The sequence below is a fragment of the Lactuca saligna genome, chromosome 3 (genome assembly GCF_052625555.1).
Source record: "Lactuca saligna cultivar CGN05327 chromosome 3, ASM5262555v1, whole genome shotgun sequence".
Classification (NCBI taxonomy): Eukaryota; Viridiplantae; Streptophyta; class Magnoliopsida; order Asterales; family Asteraceae; genus Lactuca; species Lactuca saligna.
Window position 1 is genome coordinate 195357783 of NC_136419.1, and position 15909 is coordinate 195373691.

Here is a 15909-nt window from a genome sequence, read left to right on the forward strand (position 1 = left end):
TCACATGTGGCAAAATATATATTCATTTATTAGAGTTCATTGATTGATGATTGATATTTTATATGGGAAGTTGAAAGATAGATCTAATAAAAAAAAATTAATTACTGAATATATATAACCTTATAGATGGTAAATAGTAAGGACGTCCTGTCCTATTTCTATATTATATGTTCAAGACTTTCTTTTCTGGCGTCTTAACACTTAATGACATATGAACGTTCTTCTCTCCAACTAAAATATTTACATGATGGATTGTTGACTTTCAGATGTTTATAAGACACACCAAGGAGACACCTCAATTGAATACCACTTATATCTCCGGCAACTCTTTTTTCATTTTCCGGCCACTCCTTTATCCTTTTCCGGCGTCTCTTCTTTTACCAACTCCGTCATGCGTAGAGGTCCTCTCTCTCTCTCTCTCTCTCTCTCTCTCTCTCTCTCTCTCTCTCTCTCTCTCTCTCTCTCTAACATCAGAATTTTGCGCAGATGGATACGGCAAGCTAGTGGTGGCGCTCTTCCTTGCCGCAACCACCACCGGGGCCGTGTTGGCCGCCATTAAACGTCGTCGCCGGAAAAACTCAAGGTCATTGAAGCCTGAAATTGTCGGATCCAGCCATGTTAGAAGGGTTGAAAAGTTTTCCAACTATGTTGGTAGGTTTATTACAGTTCTTCCTTTTCTCTTCTGTACAACTTTCAATGCATAAAGCACAATATTATAACACAAATACTATTAATATATTCTCGTACATTCTAGTATTCTACTACTTAGATTTTTGAAGCTTCGGATTGTTAGTTGTTCCAAGTAGTACATTGTGCATCTAAAACTTGTACTTTGGCATTTCTTTGTGGGACTGGAGTTGTACTATGCAAAGTACATTTCTAGTCGGTATAATTTTTGAGATTTATGAAAAAAGAAAATTATATTATTGGAATTTTTTTTGACCTTACCACATCACATAGCAGTGTTTTTTTGTTTGTTGAATTGCTGCTTAGAGCATAATATTTTTTATATATTTTATATTAAGTACATTATTTATATTATAGGAATTATAACAATGTCATCATATTATATAACAAGATTTATATGATTGGATAAAAATTCCAAAACATATTCTTTTGAATTCTAATAGGAATACTAATTTAAAATATAGTATAATTTGGTAGCTTTCAGAGGGGTTAATGTCAAAGATAACAAACTATTTAAAATGTTTTAAATGAACTAAAAAGATCGTATCAAAAGGTAAATTATTGGCGTTTTTGTTTAAAATATTTAATAATGACCTCTTGTAACTCATTTTAACTGGTAACTGAAATTTTGAGGTCATTAATGAATTAAAAACCATTTAAATTGTTCAAAAAATACATTGATGTTTCAAACACCATTTCACCACCACCACCGTATTTTTTGAACGGGTTATATGAGGTAATCATATGTATTCTTTGAACAAAAATACAAGTAACTTAATAGTTTTTTTACCTTCTGATAATAACTTTTTATTTCAGGGTGTTTTTTTGTACAATTTAAATTTTGCATTACCAGATTTTGACAATATCCCAATTTTAAAAATACAAAAAAAACAATTGAGAGTTCAATGTCATAAAAGAAAGAAATAAAAGCATGATACTATAAGATATAAATAAAACGAAAATATGTTGTTATTTCTTACATTTACTCCATAATTTTCGTTCCATCATGCAAGTTGTGTTATGAATTATGATTGATTTATCAAAATGGAATGCTCAAAATAGTTAATAAATCATCATATGTGATGTTTTTCACTTATAATCATACCAAATGATTTTTATACATTTTGAGACTATCAATGAATTAGTGAGTAAACTCCAATTTTTGCATTTCTTAAGAGACTTGATTTCATGATATGTGAATTTCCAGCAAGGCAACTTGGATTCGAAGATGGAACCAAGTGTCCCGAATTATGTAAATTGACTTCGGATTATGTGAGAGGCTCAAAAGGGTTTAAAGATGGCCTTTACGTGTATTTTTCAAACGAAAAGGATGTAGACTCACTTTGTGAAAAACTTGAAGAAGAACTTGAAAGATGCGTTCTTGGCTATTTTGCTTTCAATTGGAGCCAAACTTCTGTTGTGATCAATCAGGTAACATTAAAGAAAAAAACCATCGGTTTTAATACTTTTAATGTCGTTTTCATAGTTTCATGTAACTTTAAGAACGATTATATAAACACAAAAGGAACTAGCGTCATTCACATTCCATAATACATTCAATTTTATAAAGGTTAATGAATTGTTACATAAGTATTTCATTTTCAATACAACTTTAACCTTTAATTCTTACAATCCATTGAATTATACAAAGTTTAATGGAACAAATTTAAAAACTAAAAGTTTCATTTTTCCCATTCTACAAATTATTGAACTTCAAATTTATTACTATATGTCAATTAGCCATTTCACAAGCATCAACAATGCATTAAACTCTATTAATAGATTACCAAATCATCATTCTATTTTTCCATACGATTCTACTGAGTTTTTTTTTTCCACAATGCATTGACTTTATAAAAGTTCGATGAAATTTTTATTTTTAACTTCAAATTTTTTTGAACTCCATATTCATTGAACGTCAAATAACATCCCATTAAATTTGAATTTAATCCATTGAATTCCAAATATATATATATATATATATATATATATATATATATATATATATATATATATATATATATATATATATATATATATATATATATATATATATATATATATGGTCCATTCCATTTATGGTTGGGCATCAATATAATAAGTTATATTTATGGGTGGAAGGTGCTGAGCGATGGATCTGATGAGAGGAAGCTTAAAAACATGGTGTTGACAGCAACGAGGTGACTTTTCTTATCTCTTATTTATTTATATTATGAATATCGGAATATTGTTACGTACTTCAAATATATAAATGGCATAAGACTCTATGAATTAGTTTTTTTTAAATGAATTGGAATCGTTGAGGTAATAAAGTGGTATAGAAATAAAGAAAGTTGTATAAAGATTTTTTTTAATTGGCGTTAACACTGAATTTATAAAAGAGATAAAAGAAAAAGAAGAAAAAAATTATTATTATATTCATGTTCTCGTGAGTGAAATACACCAAAGAGAAAATTGATAATATTAACTCAAGATTTTAAATTTCCAGATAACTATTATTTTCCATGTTATATGTCTTTTTTAAAACGGTTAAAGATTTCATTCAAGTTTATATGTAATGACAAATTATGACTTTATTTCTAGATAGTACACAGTATAAAAATATCACAAAAGAATTTATTAAAATATGTGGACTATATATCTTATTGCGATATATCCTTACAATTTTTATATTCTTTAATAATATTTAAAGGATAGTGGGTGGAGTGGGATGTTTTCCCTGTATAAAAAATCGAACAAGTTGGGTAAACATGAGACGTGGAATAATTCAACTTGGATAATGTCACGAATATTAAATGGTTAATAGTTGGTACATCTAAAATTTTAATCATTGAAAAAAATAAAATCATTACATTCAAATTTGTCAAACATCATAAAACTAATTATTATAACTTAACGCACTAAACGTCTTAACCCCACAAATACAACTATACAAAATAGCATCCATAATAAAATAGGTTTTTAACAGGTTTATTTGTTATAATGATATTAACTTAACAAACCAAAAAATTCAAGATATCGAAAAAAACAATTGATAAACAGATAAAAATTATAAACACAAGAATTAAAAGAATTAACTCTTATTGTAATCCATAAAATAACTCAAAACTTGATTACAATCTTTCCTCTCTTGCTCTCTATGATAATCGAAACCCACATGTTTGATATCTATATATACCTATTATAGCATCCTAGCTTCTATCTAACTAGAAGACTAATTGCCTTATAAATGACTTGCTTGATACCTAAGCAATCCTATTTGCTTGAACCCTAAGCACCCTCTTAGAATTCCTTATTGCCCAATGAATGTTCCTTCCTACACCTCATTGTGTATGGAAGGGGTATTATCGGAAATTACTAATAACCACTCCTTAATTTCCAAATGGAAGTTGTGAGGTCTTCAACTCCTGTAGCTTTCGCATTTCAACAAACTTTATCTTAGCTAACATCTTTGTCGAAACGTCAGCTCTTTGTTCATCTCCACTGACATGCTCGATTGCGATCTCCTTGTCTTCAACTCGTTCTCCTATGTAGTGGAAATGAGATTTGATGTGCTTGCTCCGGCCATAAAAAACTAGATTTTTTATTAATGCAATTGCGGATATGTTGTCAATTTTAATTACCACTTCTTGAACTTGAGAACCGGTTATTTCTCCAAAAAGATCTCGTAACCAAACTGCTTGACAACTTGCTGCAGAACCAGCCAAATGCTCAGCTTCACAAGATGATAATGCCAGTGTTTCTTGCTTTTGACCACATCATGTGATTGGTGATTTATCAAAAGAAAAAAAAAGTTTATAAAAAGGAAAAAAAAAACATATCTGGTGGTACTTTTTCCATCATCTTGATCATTGTTGTGACCGCTATCACAATAACCAACTAGACTTGTTAAATTATTGCAACTATATGGAATCCCATCACCGATAGTACCTTTCACATATCATAATATGTGTTTTATAGCAACCATGTGTAGCTTCTTTGGAGTTTGCATATAACGACTTGCAATGCCAACCAAGTAAGCTAGATCAGCCCTTGTTGGAAGCAAGTATCTCAATCTTCATACTAGGCTTCGATATTTTGTTGCATATGTGTCTTCCTCGCCATCTCCTCTCGAGAATCTCGCATTTGAATCCAATGGAACTAGAGTAGGATTGCATTCATACATCCTGCATCCTTGAGCACCTTTTTTTGCATACCTTTCTTGCATGATTAGTATGTTATCATTCTTTTGATACACATATATTCTTAGTTCTTAGGTAATATCGCAATATTCCAAGATCACTTATGTCAAAGTTTGTTGCCATTACTTGCTTAAACTTGTTTATGATTGACACACTTGTTCCTGTAACGACCAAATCATCAACATACACTCCAACATGGATTAGATCAGATTCTATTTTCCTTCGGTATACTGCTTGTTCTTGCACGCACCTTTGGAGCTTCAGAATCCCGTCCAACTTCATGTTCCATGATTGAGGAGCTTGACGTAGACCATATAACGCGTTTATGAGCTTGAACACATAATTCTTCCTATCTTTTTCCTTTTTTTTGAAACCTTCAGGTTGTTCTACATTTACTTCCTCTTAATCCGCCATGTAGAAATATGGATTTTACATTGAGATGATGTAACTCCCATCCTTTTAAAGCAATTAGTGGTATGAAAATTCTGACAATTTCAATTTGTGATATCGGTGCAAACACTTATTTAAAATCAATATTTTGTTGTTTGGAGATATTTGTTTTCCTACAACTCTAGCCTTGTACTTGCTAATGATCCACTTACATCTCTTTTTATTTTATAGACCCATTTTAAACCAATGATGGTTGTGTTGTTTGGTCTTTTTACAAGCTTCAAAGTTCCGTTCTTCTCAATTAAGTCAATTTCTTCTTTCATTGCTTTTACACATAAAGGATTCAACTATGCTTCATTGTGATTTGTTGGTTTATCTTAATTGAGTACGAAAAGTAGCTCGTGATTCTCAATGTAGACCTCAACTTTGAAATCATCATATCTTCGTGGAAGTTGTGTATTGCGACTCGACCTTCATAATTATGGAGCTTCATCTTGTATAGCCATCGGAGGTGACATCGGTTATGATCTTGACTCACTTTCTTCACCATGCTCGGTTTCGTTTGTGACTCTGTGTGCTTCACTCGCTACCGGTCCACTGCCACGTCAACGAACTTCGACCAATGAACCCAAAACATCTCGGGTTTTCGTGTAGTCTCGTCTTCTTTTTCCTAACTCCAACTTGTGTTTTCATCAAATATGACATCCCATGACACTGTGATTCTTTGCAGCTTTGGATCATATAAACGATAAGCTTTGGAACCAGATTCAAACCCAAACTACACCATTTTTTGGATCGATCATCTAACTTCTTTTGGTGAGGAGTTGTGATTTTTACATAAGTTAGTGACCCAAAAATTCGTAAGTGTTCAATGTCATGTTTGGGACGATAGAATTTTTCATATGGAGTCAAATTCTTTAGAGCTTTTGTTGGTGACCTATTTATAGTATAGAATGCATATCGAATTGCTTCTCCCTAAAGAATTTTTGGGACATTTTTGGCTTTTAGCAAGCTCCTTGTCATCCTGAGGTTTTTACAATTTCTTCTCTCTACCACCCCGTTTTGTTGTGGTATGTAAAGATTTGTGAGGTATCGTATCATACATTCATCTTCACAAAGTTTGTTGAATTCCTGTGAAGTAAACTCTCATTCTCTGTCTGTGCGAAAAACCTTAATAGAGTTTTCGCATTCTTTTTCAACTAATGTCTTGAACTTCTTGAAATAAATTATGGCCTCGCTTTTTTCTTTCATTAGATAACTCCACATAAACCTTTAGTAATCATCAATAAGAACAAAGTTATACGTGTTTCCGGAAATAGTTGATGGTGATATCGGCCCGCAAAGATCTCCATACACGAGTTCTAGGGCATTCTCGGCTCGATATGAAGCCTTTTTCGAAAAATTGTTTCGTGTTTGTTTTCCAACTAAGCATGACTCATAAAGTTGGATTGATTTGGTGGAGGGTAGTCCTTTGACAAGTTCTTTTTTCGATATTTCTGAAATATTATCAAAGTTGGTATGCCCTAATCTAGCATGTCATAGCCATGATTGTAGGGATGTCAAAAAGTCCCGTGGGGCCCCGATCCCGAATGGGGAATATTTGTTTAAAAAATCGAGGACGGGGGCGGGGGCGGGGGCAATATTAACCCCCGTTTTAGTTTCGGGGGCGGGGGCGGGGGTGGATAGTCCCGTCCCGAACCCCCAATGGGGACCCCGTTAATATATTATTTATATTAATAAATATTAATTATAAAAATATAATAAATAATAGCAATGATTTTGAACTTTCAAAATTAAATTAAATATCATGTTTTTAAGCTTATAGTATAACATTTTTAAGATGTTATAATATGTTTATTTTAAATATATAATCTTATGCTATAAATAACTATTTTGCTCAAAAAATAACTTCTTTTAGCATAAAATACACCTTTGTGCGCCCAAAAAAAAATCAACCCAAACGGGGGTGGGAGCGGGGTAATCCTAGGATTCGGGGGTGGGGGCGGGGATGGGGAGGCTAGAGATTTCGGGGGCGGGGGAACAGAAAAATTTCGGGGGTGGGAGCGGGGGATGCTATCCCCGCCCCGTTTGCCCCGTTGACATCCCTACATGATTGCTCACTGAGATGTGTGTGTAAGAAAATTGGTTTTCACATTTTGATTTTCGTTTTGTAGAGACGGTTCGTAGAACAATTTACTTTAAATAGAAGAACAGCTATCATAAAGGTGTAGATAATCGCCCCTCATTGACACATCACACCCAATTTCGGTTGCTTGTTCTAAACTGATAATACTAGTTCTAAGCAAGGTTGTAAAAATCGTTGGACGGTAGCTCGGCGGTCAACCGACGTTAAGCGATTAATCGGACTAGGCGGGGATTTTAATCGGAGACCCTATAGATTATTTATAAATTTAATTAAAAATTCAATATATCCTAAAAAAATAAATATTTGAAAATTTAAAATTTTAAAAATTAAAAATTTTAGTGTGGTATTTCAAATTTTGAAAGCTTAAAACTTTGGTGTAATATTTGAAAATTAAAATTTTGAATTTTTTAAATATTTCCCGCATGTGACCGCCGAGGGCCACCAAGCCTGAGTTTAACCGATTTTGACCAATTTCCGCCAAGCACCCTAATAGTAATCGGTTCATGGCCGCCAAGCGATTAATCGACTGCCAAGGTTGATTTTTGCAACACCGGATCTAAGTTTTGAAATGTAATATATATATATATATATATATATATATATATATATATATATATATATATATATATATATATATATATATATATATATATATATATATATATATATATATATATATATATATCAGTTAATAACTTCTGAATTCCTCATTCACCCTCGAACAAAATAGAACATTTTCCATGTATCTCAACAAAAGAGTCATCACCAAATTTTACTCTACCTTCAATTCTTTCATTAAGTTTGATAAAGAACAATAGATTATCTTTCATATGATTACTTACACTGTTGTCCAAGTACCAACTATCGTTGCTTTCTTTATTCTCAAACTTTCTTGGTATGACACCTTCTTCGTTTAAGAATATTGTCTCGTAGATGGTTTGAACCATAATACGATGTCAATCATCATCTTCAACTTCAGATACATGCGCTTATTATTTCTTGGCTTTTCTTTCTAGACATTGTGATGCAAAGTGACCAAACTTGTCACACCTATAACATTGTCCTTTGGAGCGATCTTTTTTCTTTCCTTTTAGCTTTTCAGACTCTTTGTTATTTGAGGTCGTGGTTCAATTTTTTTGATAGTAATTGTTGTAATGACCTCCACGTCCTCCACATCCACCACCACGGCTCGATTCACCACCTCGAAAAGAAGTCTCAGTTTTGTTGAACAAGAGTTTGTTGTGTTCGTTTGTTGGATCACTTTCTCGAATGCGTTCTTCGTAAGCTTTCAAGCGTCCGACCACGTCTTCAAATCCACTCGTCTTTAGATCTAGGACTTATTCAGTTGAAGCAACAATATAGATAAACCTTCTTGGTAAACTTGTAAGAAATTTCTTAACAAGTTTACTTTCAGATATTGTTTCGCCAAGAGAACTAGACTTTGATGAGACGACGGATAGTTGACTTGCAAACTCGTCGATTATACCTAATTCCTTCATCTTCAAGTTATCAAATTCATTTATTAGGGTTCGTAAACGAGCTTCTTTTACCCTGCACCAAGGTGGCGAATTTTGATGGCTTCCCAAATCTCCTATGTTGTACTCATCATGCCAACTTGCAAGACTAAGTCTTTAGGGATTGCTTGGAATAAAACTGCACTTGCTACATTGTTTCTCTTGACATCCGTCGTTCCTGTATCAACAATGTCCCACACTTGGTGAACATTGAATATTACTTTCCTACGGATTGCCCAGACAATGTAGTTTTTCGTCGTGAGCATTAGAACGTGGAACGAGAATGATCTTCGTTCCAGACTGGATCTACCGCACATGTCATGCTTGGTGGATCAGATTTCTGCTTCTAACTCTGATACCAATTGAAAGAAGCAATTAATAAACAAATAAAAATCATAAACACGAGAATGAAAGGAATCAACTCTTATTGCAATCCAGAAAATAACTCAAAAGTTGATTACAATCTCTCCTCCCTTGCTCTCTCTGATAATCGAAATTCACATGCTCAATATCTATATATATATATATATATATATATATATATATATATATATATATATATATATATATATATATATATATATATATATATATATATATATATATATATCGGTTATAGCGTCCTAGTTTCTATCTAACTAGAAGACTATTTGTCATATAAATGACTTGCTTGATCCCTAAGCAATCTGGTTTGCTTGAACCCTAAGTACCTTCTTAGAATTCCTTATTGCCCAAGGAATGTTCCTTCCCGGGGTATTATCGAAAATTACTAATAATCGCTATTATCATTAAGTTTTTTCATAAAGGTTCTAAAACTTTATTTATTTAAAAATGAAAAGATGGAACAGGAAAACATAAGCATAATGATTTAAAATTAAAATACCCTTAGGTTATGTTTAGCGCGTCACAACTAGCTGGTAAGCTAGCTTATTTTTTGAGCTTTTTTATATTGTCGTGTTTGGTAAGCCAAAAAGTAGCTTATAATCTAACTTTTTGAAATGCTACTTAGACTAGCTTTTTAGGAGTTTTTTTTTAAAATTTCCAAATACACCCCTAAATTAATTATAGAAACACATATTTTTACATGTTCTTTTATGTAATTTTATATATTTCAGCTAATTTTACCAAACGTTATTTTTTATCAGCTAGCTTTTTAGCTATCAGTTAGCTTTTTATTTAACAGTTAGCTATCAGCTAGCTTTTCAGCTAACAGCCAGCTTTTCAGCTATTACGCCAAACATAACCTTAGTCTAGAAAGCTTTGTAAAAAAAAAAAAAAAAAAAAAAAATCTCACAATAGCTTGTTAGATTTTAAAATTTATTTTGCCAAAAAAACTATCCAATAAGCTCCTATTATGGAGACTGCTAAAATAACTTTTTGCATTTTTTTGTATATAAAAAAATATATGTAGTGATCAGGTGGTGTGTTTTCACAATTTTTCCAAAACTATTGTTGCATTTGATAAATACTTAAAATCATTAAAATCTTTCACGTCATAAAACACAACCACTCATCAACGATTTTACTTGAAGATGTTTTATGATAATAATCATATTGTTATATGCAGAAAACAAAGATTTGAAAAAATTACAAAGGACTTGAGAGTAACAAGAGCATTCTCAACAATCATGGAGGAAATGAAAGTGATCGGAACTAAAACCCCAAAAAAGGGCGATGGCAGCAATGATGCCTTTGCCTCCACGGAGATGAATGGGCCGGAGGCTCACGGAGTCAGAACGCCGGTGATTCTTTTCATGGGCGGTGGAATGGGTGCCGGAAAAAGCACTGTTCTCAAAGAAATTCTTAAAGAGTAAGTGATAATGTTAAGAACTTAAGATTTTGTTTTGTTGGGATTTTTTATTTTGTGTTATTTCATTAATTATATATTGTTAAGTTGTTAAAAAAAAAGTGATTTACTAAAAGTATTACTATTCAAGGAAAATATATGTTTATTATTTTGTATTCAACAAATTGGTAAGTATATATTTATTATTTTATATCAATCAATGTTAACTCTAAAGTATATGGAAAACAATGTCATTTTGGGGTTGTGGGATGGTTTGGTTTTTTTCAACAAAATTAAAATGCCACGTAAGCCAAATTATGAGAGGGTATAATTGAATCTGTATAAATAAAATATATATATATATATATATATATATATATATATATATATATATATATATATATATATATATATATATATATATATATATATATATATTTGATATTGGAATATATTGCAGAGGATTTTGGTCGGAGGCAGCAACAAATGCGGTGGTGGTGGAGGCCGATGCCTTCAAGGAGAGGGACGTAATTTACAAAGCCCTTAACTTAAAGGGTCATCACAATGACATGCTTCCAACTGCTGAATTGGTATAATCTCCCATTAATTTTCTAGTATAAACATATCGGATCATGTCAAATAGGGGTGTTCGTTTGGATGGATCAGTTTGATCCGATCCAATCAAGTGAATCCGAATAGATTTCGGTTTTCAAAACATTGATCCGAATAGTCCAAACTAAATTTAAATCTGATCTAATCCAACCAAATTACAATTCGGTTAGATCGGTTTTACAATTCGATTTTCAGGAGGCAATGCATTTTGAAAAATATAAAAACTTGAATATTAGCAAAATCTATAAAGAAACTATTTTTTATTTTTTTTATAAATTATAATTTATGAACAAATACTAAGATTATATATTATAGTTAATATTTCGTTGATAAAAAACTTTTGATAAGAAGTAAATTTAAAGTAATATATTTGATGAAATTTTTTAATAACTAAAAATAATAATTTAGTAAATTTATAAATAGTTAAAGATACATATGAAAATAGATAATAAGTTGTTATTCGGTTTTTTTTACTATTCGGTCCTTAGTTCATAATCAAATCAATCCGAAATCCAAAATAATAATTTAGTTTTGCTGAAAACCAATACAAAAACATCCGAACCAAATAGTCCGATCCAAATTGTCCAATTGGATAATTCGGTTTTATCTAAATAGTGAACAGCCCTAATGTCAAATTAGAACCAACAAAATTTGACACATCCCGCTAACTCAAAATTAGTAGGTAGTGTTTGAGATTTTCAGTTGGTATAATTAAATCGGTCAAATCGTTTAGTCAACACCGATTTAATTAAATATGTTAGGTTAGAATTGAAAACTCTAAGATGATAACATTTCAACCCTTTAATATATTTTTTACATTTTGTTTAATCTTGTAAAATAGAAAAAAAAAAAAAATACAAAAACAAAATCCTGATCTTATTTGGAAAATTAAGTTGTAGTTTTGTTTCTTTTAATCTAAATAGTTATTTGGCGTTTGTAACATATGACTTGTGTAGGTTCAATCTTCTATTTCATTCAAATGTTGAAATGTAAATGGGTCAGGGTTGAATTCGTTTTATCTAGGTTGTTGGTTTTTTTTATCTAATATGTCAGATTGTGACCGATAATTTCAACTCATTTAATTAAAAATGTTATATTGGTTGAAAATCACAACTCATTTAAGTAAATATGTCACGATGAACCCACCTAATTGTTGGGATGTCAACCATATAGGCTTGTTCCATGATGAGGATTTATATAATTTGAACTTAACATCTATAACTGCAATATTTTATATAGGTGCATCAAATGTCCACAGACGCAGCTTCGTCAGTGTTAGTAACAGCATTAAACGATGGGAGAGATGTGATCATGGATGGGACATTGGCATGGGAACCATTTTTTGAGCAAACAGTTGCTATGGTAAGAGACATTCATAATCATCGTTATCGAATGGGTATCGGCTACAAGGTCTCAGAAGATGGAACAATTAACGAAAATTATTGGGAAAAAGTCAAAGATGATGATGAAGAAGAAGAATTAATACCGAAGAATCCATATAGAATTGAGTTGGTTGGTGTGGTTTGTGATCCTTTTCTAGCAGTCACAAGAGGCATTAGGTAAGATCACAAACACTTTGCTATTTAAAGGGGTCGATTTGTTATACTGGTAACTTGAAGGGTGCTAAGTATAACCTCTCAAATCTTTGCAATAACAATAGTAAAACTTATTTTATCAATTTTTTTTTTTTTTGTTGTTACCAACTCAACAAACTAAAAGTTCAAGAAAAGTAAAACTTTTTTATGGATCTTATAAAAAAAACTATGTAAATGAATTTCATACTATTAGAATTGTGAAAAATCTCTATATAAAACCTTGTAAATTTACAAACAAAGTAAGAATACTTTGGTATGAAAAAATATGTCAAAGTAATTTTTTTGACTTTCAAAAACTTATTTGCCAAAATAAGTTCCCCATTAAGCTTTATTGGGGATGCTCTCAAGATTAACTAATGAACATGTAACCCCCAAAGTGTACCTTTTTCAAACCTTCCCGGTGTATTGTTGACTGTTCCCTTTAAGGGGTTGACTGTTGTATTTGTAACTAAAGGGATGCAAAGTGTAACTTCCAAATACTATTGAGTACTGACTATATCAAATATTTAAAATAACCATCAATATGATAAATAGAAGTGATCCTTGTTTTAATTTGTAATTTGTAACAAATACAGGAGGGCAATATCAGTGAAAAGAGCAGTGAGGGTAAATTCACAACTGAAATCACACAAGAGATTTGCAAATGCATTTCCAAAGTATTGCAATCTTGTGGACAGTGCAAAGCTCTATTGCACCAATGGAATTGGAGCGCCTCCAAAGGTTAGTTCATATTTTACTTATTTTTTTTATTGTTATTTTTAAAATTCTTTTTCACAATTAAAAACAAGTTCATGATATATTTTGGAACTCTACCATAGATTAAAATAATTCAATTTTATAATATTTAATCCTAAACAAAATGGTATAATAATTTACATTTTATGCATGAAATGTTGTATAGTATATAACTTCTAAACTTTGTTATCTAGTTTTGCAAAAAAAAAAAAAAAAACAAGTTTGAAGTAACAATTTTTTTTTGTCATCACGAGTCATTTCCATTTTAACTTAATGTATATAACAATATTTTTCATGCATAATCATTTATATTTAATAAAATTGTACAGTACAATATTTTAAAATATAATCTACTCCGATAAATAAAGTTTTTTTTATCACATGTCACACTCTCATTCAATTTATCAAATGTTATTTTGTGGTTATTTTTAATTAATTTTTTTTCCACATGTCATTTTATGAGTTTTTTATTTTATTAAATTCTACATAACAATTTTATGTAATAACCGGAAGAAATATTATAATAAATTGATATCATATTCATTAGTGAACTTACCTTTTAATTTCAAATTTTTCAAATTAAAGTTAATTAGTTTGTTTTGTTTATTTATTTAAATTATTTGTTTAAATTTAAAAGATAAAAAACATTCTAATTATAATAATTTATTATTTTTTTTTATTTTCTTATAAATTCAAAGTTTCCAATATTTTGATATTTATATTTAACTTTTTTTTAAAATTAACTCATGTAATACATGGGTCTCACAACTAATTGTTATATATAAAAAAAATTATTATGCACGAATTAGCTTCGTGTATAATTGAATAGTAAGTTTCGGACAAGATTTAGAATTAATAATTTAATGATAAGTTTTGGACATGATGACACTATAACTAACTTGTATTAAGTAATTTAATCCAAACTGACAAAAATGATATTATTAATTAGATAACACCATAAGTATGTGATTTATTTTATGCTAAATTTTAAATGCTATTTAGGCATTTTACCTTTTAGTTTTTGCTTAAATTTTAGCCGATCGAATGGAAAGGTGTCGATTGCAATCTAATGGAGGATGATCCTGATCAAATTCAATGTTTGAATTGTTTGAACATATTAAAAGACATTAATGATGAAGCAGATTCCATCAACGAGCTTTATGCAGACCCTAAAATGTTAACAAATCCGGATTCGGTATGGAATAAACTTGTCATGATACCGAAAAGAACAAATCTTCAACGTGATTTGAAAATTGTGATAGAGAGAATTGAAATGTCAAAATCATGGCTTTAATGCATGAGGCGATAATGTAGATTTCCTTGTATTTTATTATGAAGATTTGTGTTTGTTTTGAATATTGCATGTTAAATTCTTTTATTTCTTTTTTCTTTTTTAAATGTAAAATTACCTCATATTCGGAGAATAACGATACAAATTCTGTAATATTTTGTGTGATTACAATAAAGGCATGATGAGTTTAACAATCATCTCTAGTCCACTGCAACGAACTAGATTAAAATCGATAATCCTATATAAATGTAATCTTCTAGTGTACATCTAGAAACGATAAGGTTTTTAAAATTTGGATTGCGTGATTGCAACATCCAATACGTCTTTAACTTGTATTATTTTTAATATTTTTTATTACGTCTTTAACTTGTATTATTTTTAATATTTTTTATTAGCATCCAAATAGCTTGTGTTCCTTACATACTCCCTCCAGACAAAAAATACACAGATTAAGAAAATCAATCATCAGTTTTGTCTTTTTGAATAAAATGATCATCTTGCCCTTTTCTAAAAACAATGATAAATGTACATTTGAAATTATTCAAGTTTACTTTATTAAATGTTAGAGTAATATGGTAAAAGTGTATATCTACTTTTGGTAGTGAACAATAATTTTGGGACAAACTAAAATAGTAAGGTGGATAATAATTTTGGAACGGAGGAAGTATGAATTTCGTTCGAAAAAAAACATCTACCTATACCAAAAAAATATATATTATCTAAGATTATCTTTGTAGTGTACATGACACTTGGTTTATAAATTTATTTCATCAAATAAATACATACCACCGTTGGATGAATAATAGGTTATGAAAACATGTAAACAAATATCTAATCTTTTGTTGAAAAACATACTTAAGTGAAAAACATATTAAATTAATAATTATATTATCTTAAAAATAATAACCGAAAAAAAATATTATGATTGATATAAACCGGTCCTGATGAGTTAAATATTCTCAAAGGCCTAGG

At 30.4% G+C, this 15909-nt stretch overlaps 1 protein-coding gene across 1 annotated transcript; it reads left to right on the plus strand.

Annotated features, from left to right (window-relative positions):
- Positions 1-186: 186 nt before the first annotated feature.
- On the plus strand, positions 187-15134 carry LOC145037694 (calmodulin calcium-dependent NAD kinase-like). Its single transcript, XM_078986402.1, has 9 exons — positions 187-401; positions 487-651; positions 1895-2118; positions 2809-2867; positions 10486-10728; positions 11165-11294; positions 12556-12875; positions 13487-13631; positions 14683-15134. Exons 1-9 carry the CDS (start codon positions 392-394, stop codon positions 14938-14940), a joined length of 1554 nt encoding a protein of 517 aa, XP_078842528.1. The 5' UTR covers positions 187-391; the 3' UTR covers positions 14941-15134.
- The last annotated feature ends 775 nt before the right edge of the window (positions 15135-15909 follow it).